General features: G+C 33.9%; 1 protein-coding gene across 2 annotated transcripts in view; it reads left to right on the top strand.

Annotated features, from left to right (window-relative positions):
* Itga1 (integrin subunit alpha 1) overlaps positions 1–16,106 on the top strand; it is a 160,552-nt gene that overhangs the window by 118,848 nt on the left and 25,598 nt on the right. For both annotated transcript variants that reach the window (XM_046456353.2, XM_058583117.1), the window contains exons 15-20: positions 2,311–2,441; positions 4,224–4,390; positions 7,486–7,622; positions 9,588–9,698; positions 11,400–11,609; positions 13,492–13,572. In XM_046456353.2, coding sequence (XP_046312309.1) covers positions 2,311–2,441; positions 4,224–4,390; positions 7,486–7,622; positions 9,588–9,698; positions 11,400–11,609; positions 13,492–13,572 — 837 coding nt within the window. The remainder of the gene's footprint in view (positions 1–2,310; positions 2,442–4,223; positions 4,391–7,485; positions 7,623–9,587; positions 9,699–11,399; positions 11,610–13,491; positions 13,573–16,106) is intronic.

The raw sequence follows: 16,106 nt of genomic DNA on the forward strand, positions 1-16,106 counted from the left end.
TTTTTAAGAATGATTCCTTCTCATTTTACACTTTTATCTGGTTTCTTTTCTGTTATTATTTGCCATATCTCTAGGATTTGATCTTTTGAAATGGCAAAAAAACAAAAAAAAGAACACTTCATAATAATGCTATTTAATATCTGCAAAGTGTTTGATCCTAAAGAGAGTGTATTCCTCTGAATATGAGAACAATAATTATGATTTAGTCAATAAAGGAGGTAAGAGTGAGATTGTTTTCATATTTAGTGTTCATGTTGTTATAATAAGATGTCATTAAATTTATATTTGTGAATTAAATTGGCATATTTTCATCACATAAATTTGAGTTTCTGAAGGTCTATAATTTTCTTGTAAGTAATCCTCATTGGAAGAAAATTGTATAAGAGGGCTTAATCTGCAGGGGATTCCTGTTGCTCCTGTTTTAAATTTATTATCCATTAATAGCTCTAATCTATTAATTTAATTTCCTCATACATGAGAAAAATATTATTTTACAGAAATGCTTAATGTGGTACAAAAACAAGAGATTTTGAAGTAGTTCTAATGTAATTGTTTTCCTGTTAGTTGGTTAGTCATTGAATAATTAATTATGAATAAAATAAAACTCACCACTTTCTAGCTTATGTGCCATGAAAAGAAATCATAACATTACTCATTTAATTTTGCATTTGAGTGGTCTCCTTGGTTCTGTGGTCAAGAGAGTTCTCAAAATCTATTATGTATGGTAAAGTGTTGAATTTTTCATAAAGCCATAATGACATTAATAGTGAACAAACCAAAGGGTTATTTCAGTAACAAAGTTTCTATTCATTTGATAAATGATTTGTTTCTGTTAAAAATCGTCATGGTATTAAATACTTCACTAAAGACAGGCATTATTAACCATTGGGACATGATGAAACCAAGAAATGCAGGAAGAGATATCTTTCTTTTGTTCCACCACTTTTATTCTTTCACTATTAATCCTGCTAATTCAATGGAATGGCATTTGAAGAAGAAAAAAGAAGACATTTTGTCATTTAATGGAACAGATTTTCGTAAGAAATTTATTTTGTAAAATAGTGGTAAATCAAAATGCATCTTTAAACAAAAATAACAAAGCAGAATATTAAAGTTAGACTCATTTAATTATCAGCAAAATGCTTTCCCAGGGAACAAGTGAGGATGTGCTTACTTGTTTCCATGGGAACCAGAGGTGCTGCTTGTGTACAGGATAATCAAATGGAATTAAGTCCTCCCAAACCATCTCCTTATTTGTTTGCTGAAAAATGTGGAAAGACTTTCCAATGGGACATACAATTTTTAGCATGAGAAATGTTTCCAATTGGTTTGTCTTATTTGGCTTCTTGTTTTCTGTTATTTAAGTAAAAAACAAGAAGATGATAACACCCCAAGTTTAGAGGGGGTCTGTCAGTCCTGCCTCCTTGCCAGCAGACTTTATTAAATTAGCATCATCATATACCAATGCTAAGTCAAGAAGTGCAGATATCTATGTATGGTGATATAAACAAATCAGCTCAATATTCACTTCTACCTACATTGAGGATACATGTGAGTGGAGTTGGTCTATTGTGACTTTGACTTTTAGGACAATTTTTGGCACACAGTAAAAAAGACTGAATATCGAATGATGGCATGATGGCACATGCCTGTGATCCCAGCAGCTAGGGAAGCTGAGGCAGGATGGTAGTGAGTTCAAAGACAGCCTCAGCAAAAGCAAGGCATTAAGTAACTCAGTGAGAACCTGTCTCTAAATAAAATACAAATTAGGGTTGGAGATGTGGCTCAATGCCAAGTGTCCCTGAGTTCAATCCCTGGTACCCCCACCAAAGAAAAAAGACTGAATATTGAAAAATGTACTTGATGGAATATGTTATTTATAACCAGACACAAAGTTTAATGAACCCAAATTGACCCCTAGAACAATCTTCCATACCCCTACTTGCTTTTATAATAGGTTTTTTTTTCAAGATTTTCATTGCCTTTAATTATCTCTGTACAATGGGATTAAAAAGTAACTAGAAAGGAGAATCAGTTAATCATGTTTCCCTTGAGAATACAAGATGATACTACATAATCTTTTCCCTTCTCTGTGGTGCCAATCATTCTGAAATGATTCTGTCTTTACTATAAAAAGAACAATATCCTTTGGGAACTTCTGAATATTTCCTTTTGTCACTACATGAGGGGACTCCTGTTTCGCAAAAAAAAGTTTGAGTTCAATATTTGTTAACCAATATAAATTCCCAGATTATTTGAGGCTCTTTTGCACAAACTCTAACATAAAATTCTCCATTGGGATTTTCACAGCGTATTCCATCAGGTGGGGATGGCAAGACACTGAAATTTTTTGGCCAGTCTATCCATGGAGAAATGGATTTAAATGGTGATGGTCTGACTGATGTGACTATTGGGGGCCTTGGAGGGGCTGCCCTCTTTTGGTATGTATTTTATAACATCTGATTAATCCAACAGTATTTCACAAATAATTCCAGAACTCAGACTGTGACTGGAGCTCATGCCATAACAAATTTCTTCTACTTCCTTTTATGCTCTGTCATGCAAATACAAATTATTCAGTGGAATAAGTTGGAGGAGTCATTGAATCTTAAAAAACAGAGAAGCTATATTAAAGGAACAAATAGAATGAACTCTTAATTTGGAGATCTATTATATACTTGACAATAAAATAGATATTCTGTTTTGGGGAAGATGTGTATAAATATCTTTGAGTTTTATACAGATATTAGGATAATCATATCTTAATTCATTTACCTGATTCACAGAAATACACACAGTCCTTGTCATAACCCCAGCTGTACTGACAGCAGATAAAGTAAATGGATACTGGGACATAAAGAGCAAGTTTTGCAATGCTGAAGTAGGGGTTGAATCTGAGTACAAATGGCAGATGATGGGTAGTCAAAAACATTCAAATAGCGAGAGTCCTGTCACATGGACTAGACTGAGCCATAGCTACTGTAAAGATCTAGTGAAAGCAGAAAGAATATATAGGGTGGAAAGTGGTCAAGGTGGCATCATGTCTGGAGAATCCATACTACTAAACAGGAAACCAGACATGTCCATTCATTGCTGATGAAAGGGTAAACTGGCTGATATTTTATATAAGTTTTAAAATGTGCATGCACAGTCAGGAACAGTGGCACATACCTGTAATCCCAGCATCTTGGAAGGCTGAGATGGGAGGATCACAAGTTCAAAGCCAGCCTCAGCAATGGCAAGGCACTAAACAGCTCAGTTAGACCCTGTCCCTAAATCAAATACAAAAATAGGGCTAGGGATGTGGCTCAGTGCTTAAGTGCCCCTGAGTTCAATCTCCAGTACCGAAAAACAAAAATGTGTATTTATATACATATATGTATATATCTATAGACATATATATATATACTTGTGTAAGAAGGACCTGTGTGTTTATATATGCATATATGTATGTATTTGCATAAGTCTCTATTCTTTTGCTAATAAATAAAACATTAAGGGTACTAAATGTTCATGGCTATTACTGCTGAGGCAGAATTATGTGAATTCTATTTTCTTATGCATGTCTATGTTTTTCATGTTTCCAGTGAATAAATTGTTTAAAAACTATAAAAAAAAAAAGAAAATGAAAACCATGTTTGACCACAGATAGTTGAGACTGGGAAAAGCAAAACATGGAGAAGGAATGGAGTACTATATGGTTTTTCTTCTTAAAATCAAAGTCAATGTAAGATTTAAATGAAATAACACACATGGTTAACACAATGCCTCAAGTGTTACTCTGCTTCTTCTTCCCAGACATAGGCACAGCTGAACCCACAAGAATAGACAAATCACTTAGTCTAGATGAAGGTTAACTGGGGCCCACAAGTTTTCTAGGGACCTCTGGACCATTTCAAATTGGGGAAACAAACTTAGAGATCCCCCAAATATTGTTTTGGTTCTGAACTCTTCCTGGGGAACTTCATTTTACTTTTTTCCCATTACAAGCAAAACTAGATCCTAAGACTTTCAACCAAATGCACAGGATATTTCTAAAAGAGCCTGGATCTCCACAGAACATAAGATACATTCTCTTCTCCATTGATGACTCATTAGAGGAAAGGAGTCCTCAGGATATACAAAGGAGACTCTTCTGATGCTGTCACATTGCACTGCCAACTTGATGGCATTCATGAAATGCATAAAGATGTGAGTGATTTCCATTGTTTATGTATTTGTAGGTCCCGAGATGTTGCTGTAGTTAAAGTGACCATGAATTTTGAACCAAATAAAGTGAATATTCAAAAGAAAAACTGCCATATGGAGGGAAAGGAAACAGTGTGCATAAATGCTACAATATGTTTTGATGCAAAATTGAAGTCCAAAGAAGACTCAATTTACAAAGCTGGTAAGCTTATTTAAGCAAGTACTTTGGGGCACAGTGAAATCCAGTAGAATTTGGTACAGGCATATCAACTCAGGGGCAGCAATTTGAAATGGACTTCAAAAAAAGTCTGTTTTGTTTTTTTGTTTTTTGTTTTTTCAATTTTCAAAGAATCCTCTCCCTTCTTCTGCCCCCTCCTGGGGAAGACTGATATTGCAGGTGACCTAAGTACTTAACTCCTTTTTTTTTTTTCTCTTTTTTTAAAATTTGTTCTAATTAGTTCTACATGATAGCAGAATGCATTTTGATTCATTGTACACAATTGCAGCACAACTTTTTATTTCTCTGGTTGTACAGGATATAGAGTCGCACCATGTGTGTATACATGTTCCTAGGGTAATGATGTTCATCTCATTCCGCCAGTGTTTCTGCCCCCATGCTCCTTCCCCTTTTCTCTCTCTCCTTTGCCCCAATCAGAGTTCCCCAACCCCCTCCCATTATGTATCAGCATCCACTTATCAGAGAGAACATTTGGCCTTTGTTTTTTTTGGGATTGGCTTACTTCACTTAGCATGATATTCTCCAGCTCCATCCATTTGCCTGCAAATACTATAATTTTTATTCTTTTTTTAATGCTGAGCAGTATTCCATTGTGTATATGTACCACAGTTTCTTTATCCAATCATTTGTTGAAGGGTCTCTAGTTTGGTTCCATAATTTAGCTATTCTCAACTGAGCTGCTGTGAACATTGATGTGGCTTTGTCACTATAGTATTCTGATGTCAAGTCTTTTGGGTATAGACTGGGAGTGGGATAGCTGGGTCAAATAGTGGTTCTGTTCCAAGGTTTTTAAGGAGTCTCAATGCTGCTTTCCATAGTGGTTGCACCAATTTGCAGTGCCACCAGCAATGTATGAGTGTATCTTTTTCTCCACATCTTCACCAACACTTATTATTGCTTGTATTCTTGATAATTGCCACTCTGACAGGAGTGAGATGAAAACTTAGAGTAGTTTTGATTTGTATTTCTCTAATTACTAGAGAAGTTGAATACTTCTTCATATTTTGTTGATCAATTGTATATCTTATTCTGAGAAGTATCTATTCAGTTCTTTAGCCCATTTATTTATTGAGTTATTTATTTTGGGGGTGTTAAGCTTTTTGAAAACTATACAATGAAAACTATGGAATGCTAAAGAAAGAAAGGCTGGGGTTGTGGCTCAGTGGTAGGGTTCTCACTTAGCACATATCAGGCCCTGAATTCAATCCTCAGCACCACATAAAAATGAAATAAAGATATTGTGTCCACCTACAACTAAAATAAATATTTTTTTTTTAAAAAAGAAAGACATTGAAGAAGATCTTAGAAGATGGAAAGATCACCCATGTTCCTGGATAGGAAGAATTAATATTGTCAAAATAGCCATACTACCAAAAGCATTTTACAGATTTAATGCAATTCCAATTAAAATCCCAACATTCCTTGTAGAAATAGAAAAAGCAATCAAGTAATTCATTTGGAAAAAATAAGAGACCCAGAGTAGCCAAAGCAATCCTTAGCAAGAAGAGTGAAGCAGGAGGCATCACAATACCAGACCTTAAACTATACTACAGAGTTACAGTAATGAAACAGCATAGTGTTGGTACCAAAATAGACTTGTAGACCAATGGCACAGAATAGAGGACACAGAGACAAACCCACATAAATGCAGTTATCTTATACTAAACAAAGGCATTGAAAACATACATTGGCGAAAAGATAACATATTCAACAAATGATGCTGGGCAAACTGGAAATCCATATGCGGCAAAGTGAAATTAAACCACTATCTCTCACCATGCACAAAGCTCATCTCAAAGTGGATCAAGAATCTAGGAATTAGACCAGAGACCCTGCACCTAACAGAAGAAATAGGCCCAAATCTTTATCATGTTGGATTAGATCCTGACTTCCTTAACCAGACTTCTAAAGCACAAGAAATAAAATCAAGAATTAATAAATGGGATAGATTTAAATTAAAAAGCTTCTTCTCACCAAAGGAAACAACCAATAATGTGAAGAGAGAGCCTACAGAGTGGGAGAACATCTTTACTACATGCTCATCAGATAGAGCACTAATCTCCGGAGTATATAAAGAACTCAAACTACTTGTTCCTTTCTACTAGGTCACACTAGTTTTTTAGAGTCAGACTTACGATGTGTGGGCTTCTCAGGTGGCTCATGTCAGTCTGAGCATCTTTCTTCTTCTGCGTTCTATACTTTCTAAGGAAGTTTTGAAATTAGGTTGAAATATGTTGGAGCCAAAGCTGTAAGTCCATTGATTACAGAAGAGTAATTTACTCTGCAATCTGAATGACAAATTAATGAGAAAAAACATTCATCCTTAAAATCATTTTTTTCTTAATTTGCTATATATATGTACACATGTACTCTGAAATAGTCCCCTGAATAGAAAATAAATAAGGTATAGTAATACAAAAATACAATTTAGGTTTTTATATGCAACATTATTTCATCTTATTTGATGTTTGTAAAACAGTTAAGGAATCAAATAAGGATTGTAGTCCTCAAATGAAATACAAGATTTCACTTATATATACTTATTTTATTGAATTTAATAGTGCTTTGAACATAATCTAAAATGGCATATTTTATGAAAAATGTAAAAATGCCATTAATGTCTTTTTATCTCTAGTGAAATATGACATGATCAGTATTACAAACAGTATTCCAACATTTCTAAATTCATATTTTGAGTGAAAATCAAGTAAATACAGAATGGTCAGTAAATTAGATGGGTGGGTGTATGCATGTGAATGTGTACATCACATACATGTATGTCATATGTATGTACTTCATATATATGTACATCATAAGTAAGCATAATTCAATACATGATAAAATCATGATGAAATCAGAAAGCAGTTCTATAGCACTCCTCAGGGTGGTCTTCTTGACTGCTAATATCATTGTACTACACTAATGTGAATATGCCAAGAAATAAAACTCTTTTGTTTGAATAATTGCTCAAAAGATATTTCTATAATATTTATTCAATGAGTTGAATTGTGAAAATCATTCTTAAATAAACATTTTTGTCTATTCTTTTATTTTTATAGATATGCAGTATCGTGTCACCCTAGATTCACTAAGACAGATATCACGAAGTTTTTTCTCTGGAACTCAGGAGAGAAAGATTCAACGAAATATCACAGTTCAAGGATCAGAATGTACTAGGCATTCCTTCTACATGTTGGCAAGTAAATCATATATTATAGCTGCCTTATTCCAAACATAGAATATAATATAAATGTTGTATTTCAAGTCATTCAAGTTCTGACTATTTTATTTCAAAGTGGACAACATAAAGTAAATTTCATTTTGCTTGTTCCCTCATCAGAAAAAATAAATAAAAATTGCAGGTCGTTTCCAAATGAGAAACTCTTTAATCTTCCCTGTGTGCATCAGACATCCATATATTACAGAATCTAGGAATCATGAATGAGGACTCCTCATTCCCTTATTCTTTCCATTCTTGCATTCATTCACTTTTTTCAACTTGAAAACACCATTTGACTTCTCTGGACCTCATCAGTGATCAGTGATTAACTGCCCTGAGGACAGACTATTAATTGGGACATATGCTTTCGGGGTCCATTGGTATTATTATTTTTTTTAATCTTCTGAGGGTTTGTGCTACTTCAGTTTCTTTCTGTTTCAGTGGATGAGAGAGGTTTGGAAAGCAAATTATTAATCTCTAGAGATGGCTGATAAGCCAATTTGTACCATTTTAAATGTATTTTCTTGTGGTATTACATATGTGGAGAGTGTTCTCAATTGAGGGTGGGAGTTTCTTAAACATTTTCCTAAAGTGTACATGATAATAATTTTTTTCTAAAGCAGAATGAAGGTAGTGAGGAAACACTGATTTGAGTAACAGAGATTAAGACATAGATGCTTGATCATGACCTTGTAGTTTCAAAGGATACAGGCTGATTTTCCAACCTGTGACTGGCTTTCATATTCTTCATGTATTTATATAAAATATTTTGGAAAAATATAGTTAGGTGAGGAGAGTGACAGAAAATGTGCATCCTGGTATGCCACATTTATTCTTTCTCAATGGTTTTTGTGCCAGTATGACCTATGATAGACATCAGAATAAACTTACTCTATCAATATAAAGATCAATATTATGATCTGAAAAAAATAAAGTTGGAGTAATCCCTCTGATGTTGCTCATCAGAACTGAACATTTAGGAGTTAAAACTTTGTGTCAAATTCCATGTGCATAAGACAGATATAGAATTGCCACCAGTCTCCTGAAAGCAATTGCAGTCTGTTTGTTCCCAAGTTCAGTATCTACACCATGTCCAGGTACCCAAGTACCTTAAAAGAAACAAACTAGCTTCAAAATTTCCAAAATTCTTGTGGATTTTAATGGACATTTTAACACTTGTTCTGGAGTTAGCCAGGTGGAATTTCTATCCCAACTTCCCCACATTCTGTGTTACTTTAATAAAGTTATTTGGCCATAGAGGCTCAACTAAGCCAATATAAAATAAAAACCCTAATAGTTATTCACCTTAAAGAAGTATTGAAAATAATGTGTAAACTCGTAATTTTGGACACTATAAATGAAAACTATTATTAGTGATAATTTTGGAATTATTAATAATATTCACATCATTTCTATATCAATTTTCATTATAAAATTTTATATATACATATAATAAAAATAAAATATAAGTCCATTTAAAGGCAGTTTGCCCTTCTGAAATTGATAGACTTTCCTAGAAGTATTACATACTGATTTTTTAGTTCAAGGTATCAAGATAAATGACATTGTTATGCATGCAGATCAGGGTGGTATATCCTGACCTGGAACAAGGTATGCTGTATCCCATTACTTCAGCAGACCCCTTTGAGGAGCCATAGGTGAGTCAACTGGTTATATTCTGAAACCTCTGCTTTCCAGCTGTTTCCCTTGTCAAAGCAGAAAGGCCATCTCCATCCATCAAAGCAAAAGTCTTATTAGGCACATTGTCAAATTAGTTGTAAAAAAAAAAAAAATGTTCTAGTAAGCCACAGGGCAGAAAAAGCTACAAGATTAGAATGTCTGGTCAGTATGATACCAATGACATATTTTATTTATTTCATATATTTATTTATTTCATTTATTTATTTATTTATTTATTTATTTATTTATTTCAAACTCTAGGACAAGCATGACTTTCAGGATTCTGTGAGAATAACTTTGGATTTTAATCTTACTGATCCAGAAAATGGCCCAATCCTTGATGATTCTTTACCAAATTCAGTACATGAATACGTAAGTCAGATTTTTTTAAATTCAGAGTACCTACTTGTGACTGTATTAGCAAAAAGCTTGAAACACATATATCTATATATGTCATATTATTATATATATTATGTTACATTTATGTAATTAGACACCTTTCCTAACCCTCTAACTTCCTATTGCTGGAGTTTAAGGAAACTAATAAATGATTCAGGACCAATCAAAAGAAATGCCCCCCTTTACCCTAGAGAGCACTGAGTTGCAGGGCACAGTTTAGGTAGAGAGGATACCCTCATAGTAAACCTTGGACTCACATCATAGATAACCAAGTAGTGACAGTGTTATGGACCCATCTCTGGCCTTCTTCACTGGGGCCCACCTGTAAAACTTGCAAATGGAGTAAATCAGAATGTATGCTTCCCTTGTCCACACTGCTGCCCCAAAGGCAAATAGACAAGAAGGGGCTGAGCTGTGCTCCCCAGGTCCTGCTTCCAAATTCAGAATTCAGTGCCCCACACCTGACAGTAAATAGGGAACAGAGATGGAGGAGAGTGCCATGCAGCACCAGTAGATGAAATATTCAAGATGAGGAATTAGTTTTCCTCACACACCTATTTTCTACTCTCTTCCTACCTTCCAAATAGATTTCTTGTCTTATATATACTAGGCACAGGGCTTGCAGTAAAACCTAGGAGTCTGTCAACATGAAGGTTTTAGGTAGTAATTAGATTGTGGAGAACTTCAGAGCACTACAGGAACTTCTGTGTAGTCTGGGGAGTCCAGGAAAGCCCCCTACACAGTTAGGTGGAAACCTGAAGGTGTGGGTGATTTTCCATCCCACTTAGTCAGGGAAGCAGAGGGGATCGTGTATATAAAGGTCCTGAGATATTAAAAAAAAAAAAAGAAAAAAAAAAAGCTAAATTGTACTCATTTTTGTGGCTTGAACTAAAGAACAAGGGGAGAGGTGATGTGAGTTGAGGCTGAAGGCCAAAGCAGGGGCAAGATCCTTCAGGACTTGGTGCCACAGCATACTTTTTAAACTTTTATATGAGCCATGCAATATTGTTGGAAGTTTTAATTCAGCTCAATGTTGGGGCTATATGTGCAATTCCTGAGGATTCCTTCAGCCACAATATGGAAAATGATCAAAGAGAAATGAGTGGGTGGGGGAGAATAGGTGGAGGCTATTACTTTAGTTCAGAGAGGAAGAGGAGGGATGAGAAAAGATTTAGGCAGTATTTAGAAGTGGGGGTGGATTGGACAGTACTTGGAGATTGGCTGTGTTGTTTGGGTGTGGGGAGACAGTGAAGAAGAATCAAGCATAACTCCCAGACACATGGTGTGACCATTCTCCCACCCTCTAGACCCAGCTTTTTTATATTCCTAAGTATTTGATTCTTTTCAATAGAAAATCTTATAATTGGTGTTGAGTGGCTTTAATATCTTAGAATTCTTACCTTCTCTGACAGACTAAAGCTAGTGGAAAATAGCCATAAATACTGTGCATTCTTAAAAGGACTAGGAAAAATATATATGTGTAAAAGTTTATTCTTTCCCTATAGATTTCAAGAATAAGTATAAAATTTCTTAAAATTTCTGCAGTACAATCTATCCTCATCATGACTTGCTTAACCTTTTCTGATACATGTAATTTCTGTTACATAAAAAGATACATAATTTTCAATAATGCATAACTAAACTTTCAAAAATACTTTCTTGTTACTGTTTCAGATTCCTTTTGCCAAAGATTGTGGAAATAAGGAAAAATGTATCTCAGACCTCGTTCTGGATGTATCCACCAAAGAAAAGGGCCTGCTTATTGTCAAGTCTCAAAATGACAAGTTCAATGTTAGCCTGACAGTGAGAAATAAAAGGGACAGTGCCTATAATACCAGAACAATTGTGCAATATTCTCCAAATCTAATTTTTTCTGGAATTGAGGTAAACTTGGAGTTATTTGTTTTCTCTCTTAGCAAGCATTTCTTGAATGTACTTTTCATACTACTGAGATAATTGCTCTTAACATATTATAATTTAGAAGAATAAAAAAGGTTTTTTGTATAAAGTAAACATACACTAGTGGTAAAAGTACCAAGCTTTTTAAAAAATCTTTTGCTTTATTTCTTTGGAGATGTATCTTTCTTCTTATTCAGCCGAGAAAGGAATAGTTGAAGTATCAAAAAGTATCTATGTTTCACAAAGAACTTAAACCACTGAAATTGAGACTGAGTAAAGGAAGAACATATCAAAGCCAAAATATTTTAACAGAGTTGCAGAGAGGGATCCCTGTGCTAATATATGTAGATATAGATATCTGTATCTATGTACCTACATCTTTATATCACAGAGTAGCTAATACTTCCAAGTTTGAACTTTGCTTTTAATTCTGATCTCCAAATGAATTCTCTTGAATTGAAATTCTGTATTTGCTTATATGAATTAATAATATATATGATTCATGTTAAAAGGTAATACACTTATTACAGATAGTATTAAAATGCTATTGTCTAGTTGATATGAATTCAAGATTTTCACTTGTATATCTCTCCATTTGATAGGATATCACTTAAAGATATGATGTTAAAAATAGGCTTAAAAATCATATATTACTATATGCATTAGTATATAATAAATTCATAAATAATATTCTGAATATTAGAATAGTATATTAATACAATAATATATGAAGTATATATACATATTATGCATAATAATATATATCTAAGCATATATGTATTATGTATGTATATGTATATATACTCTATATATCATATATATTAAATGTATGTATTATATATTATATATTGTATATAATATATACATCATACATTACTATGTTACTATAGCATATCTTACATTCAGAATGTTATTTATAAATATAGTCATATAAATTCAAAATATAGGTGCAAAGCAATATTAGAAAGTATAACCATTCAAATTCCCTCTGAAAAGGGTAACTATATTAAAAATAATTGTATGCTCTTCAGCTAATTTACTGAGTTTGGCAATAAAACCAAACATGCACCTCCTCTGCTTTTATGAACAGTATCAATAATCGTCATGATGGCTACCCCTTCTTGAATTACATGCTGAGTTCTGTTCCAAGGATTTCATTGATCTGATTATCATTCTTTGATAAGTAGACATCATTGTACCTAGTTACTGTGGAGATTCAAGGATAAACCATTTTTCACATGTTAACATTTCTTGCAATTGCATTTTACAATTAACTGTGTGCTATTTAACTGCAAGAATGGCTTTTTCCTTCCCACTGGTTTATAAAATAATGTTGTATCTCACATTCAATGACGTTTTAGGTTTGATAGAGTACAGCATTATCAACTCCACTTGTTAGATGATCAGACCAAGATAGGTGAGCAATCTTGACATGGTTAGAGCAAACAGTGGTGGAGGCAGGAGTTCAATCCTGGTGGTCCCAGCTCAGATCCCTTGCTCTTCTCTACTTGCACTAAACTCTTAAGTACTAACATTCACTGTGGGCTATTCTGTGCAGTCCAGTATTATTTTGTCCAGTACTACAATCACCTGTAAGTAAATGTTATCAGTGGTGTCATTTTCCAAATGAGGATTTGGAAAAGATAGTGAGATGTGTGTTGTCTTTCAGGCACCTTCAAATGAATTTTCAGATTTTCATGGACTATGGAACAGGTCGTCCCAGAGCGCTGGCTCCCCCAGCTAAATAGAGACAAATCTTGGCAAGGATGTCACCAAGACACAGCTGGGGAAATTCTAAAATAAGAAGTTTAAGCTCAAATATTTCACCTGCTTCTCTACTCTGTTTCTCTTTAATTTCTCTTTCTAGGGCATCCAAAAAGATAGTTGTGAATCCAATCATAATATCACATGTAAAGTTGGATATCCTTTCCTAAGAAGAGGAGAAATGGTGAGCAGTTTATAAAAAACACATGTAGCAACTGGATATGAAAAATGATATGCTCAAAGCCAAATATATATATATCCTTCTAATGGGAGTTTAGGATGATATGGATGAAAAAGGTTAAATTCAATCCTTTTCAGCTTCAAATCTGGTATGGTCTGAATGTTTGTATCTTCCTAAAACTCTTAGGTTGAAATTTAATCCCCAGTGTGATAGCATTAAGAAGTGAGGCTTTGGGGATTAGCGGCTTTAAAAGAAATTTGTTGCTTGCACCATCTGGGGTTACATAGCAGCCACAGTCTACAGAGAACAGACCCTTATTCCTAATCTTCTAGTGGTTTGCTCTGGAATTGCCAGTCTCCAAAACTGTGAGCAATGCATTTATGTTGTTTATAAATTTTTCAAGCCAAGGATTTTGTTATAATAGTCCAAGCAGATTAAGAAAAAACTCAAAAATAAGTATTGCATAAGTGAAATTTAAGCACCAAGACAAATTTACAGTGGATGAATGGATACACCATTTTACATTCCCACCAGCAATGGTTGAGGGTTCCAATTTCTCCACATTATTGATGTATTTTTATAGTCATCTTGATGGGTGTGAAATGATATTTCATTATGATTTTGTTTTGTATTTCCTTAATAGGTTTTGAGCATCATTTTATTGCACATTGGCCACATGTATATAGTATTTGAAGAATTGTGTGTTAAAATTTTTTTATCCTTTTTTTTGGGGGGGAGGTAAAGGGAAGGGTACTGGGGATTGAATTCAGGGGCATTTAACCACTGAACCATATCCCCACCCTATTTTGTATTTCATTGAGAGACCATGTCTCACCGAGTTACTTAGCACCTCGCTTTTGCTGAGGCTGGCTTTGAATTTACAATCCTCCTGTCTCAGCTTCCTAAACTTCTGGGATTACAGGCATGTGCTACCATGCCTGGCTCTTTCATCCATTTTTGAATTGAGTTGTCTTTTGGATTATTAAGTTGTAAGAGTTCATCAGATAGTCTACATTCAAGTCCCATATCACATATATGATTTGTGAATTCTGTCAGTTGTCTTTTCACTTTCTTTGAAGAAAAAAACTTTTGTTAAATTTTGATGCAGTCCAATTTATCTATTTAATTTTGTGTCCCTCTATTTAATTTTATGTCCCTCATGCTTTTGTGTCATGTCTTAGAAGACTTTGCCTGATCCAAGGTCAGGAATGTTTTTCATGTTTTCTTCCAAGAGTTTTATAATTTTAGCTCTTATATTTAGGTATACGATCCATTTTGAGAAACTTTTGTGCAGGATGTAAGGAATGAGTCCAATGCATTCTTTATTTAAAAATATCTAGTGACCCCAAAACATTTGAGAAAAGACTATTCATTTCCTCCACTGAATTTCTTAACCATTTTTTCCCTGTATTCAGCAATTCCTTGCTGCTTAGGGCGCAAATGTGAATCAAAGTATCTCTTATGCTATCCGTAGAGAGATGGGAAGAAAATCTAAAATCCATCTTGACTTTGGCTTTATGCTTAGAATGCACTTTGATTATAAGATCTAGATTTTCAAAAGAAGAAAAAAAAAAAAAAAAAAAAAAAAAAAAGATCTAGATTTTCCATTTAAGCATTTTAAGATCAGGTGATGTGCAATAAGCAGTTTCTTTCACTTCACTGCTTTTCTAGAATCTTCTCTAAGGTGCAAAGACTCATCAAGAATGCAAAGAAGATTCACATGCCAAAACTATTCATGGAGATTAAGGAAAGAGAGGGCTCTAGCTGAGCCACCTAGATAATCTGACCCTTTGTGTATTGTAGTTCAAGCCTACCCAGCCAAGGGTCTACTGGAATTTTTCTATTTTAAAGAAAGGATAAAACTTCAGACATTTTTCTTCTTAGAGGAACTTTTTGTTCCTCCATTTTCAATGTAAGTCAAATATGTAGAAGGAGAAAATATAAAAGAGAACTTCATACATGATGTGGTATAACCAAGTAAATCTGATCTTTGAGATTCGCCTTTCTTTCTGTGAATGGTACCTAAATTGATTACCAGGGCTTTAAAAATCAAAACTTCTCCCTGAATCACAAAGATAAAATTTGGGGTATTTTCTATTAATTGTGTATTTTGGACTTTCTACTTTGCTGGACTAAATTCTAAAATACTTTAGCATAAAACAAGATTAACTTTGAATTTGATAAATATAATTTTATAAGCATTACTTATGAGTTCTCTTGAACTATTATACAGAAAGTGACATATTTCTTTGAAGAAATAATTTTGGTTTTGGTCTTCCTGTTGGTGTTTATTAAGAGTCATACACTATGTAGTCCATACATTCAGGCAAACTTTCTTAGAAGTCAATTACCTGTATCAGAATGTTTGTATAGCAAAATCATTTTCCAATTCTTCTTATGTATTTTTTAACTATACAATCTATTACAAACAAAACTTTTCATTTTCCTTATAATTTGCTTTCTTCTAAATAGCCAAGCTTTTCTTATCATTTGTTTCTTATTATTCCTTAGTAGTCCAAAAAAATTTACAATATCAA

This window comes from Marmota monax, unplaced genomic scaffold (genome assembly GCF_021218885.2).
Source record: "Marmota monax isolate L192 unplaced genomic scaffold, Marmota_monax_Labrador192_F-V1.1 WCK01_AAM20220418_F8-fsc00037, whole genome shotgun sequence".
Lineage (NCBI taxonomy): Eukaryota > Metazoa > Chordata > Mammalia > Rodentia > Sciuridae > Marmota > Marmota monax.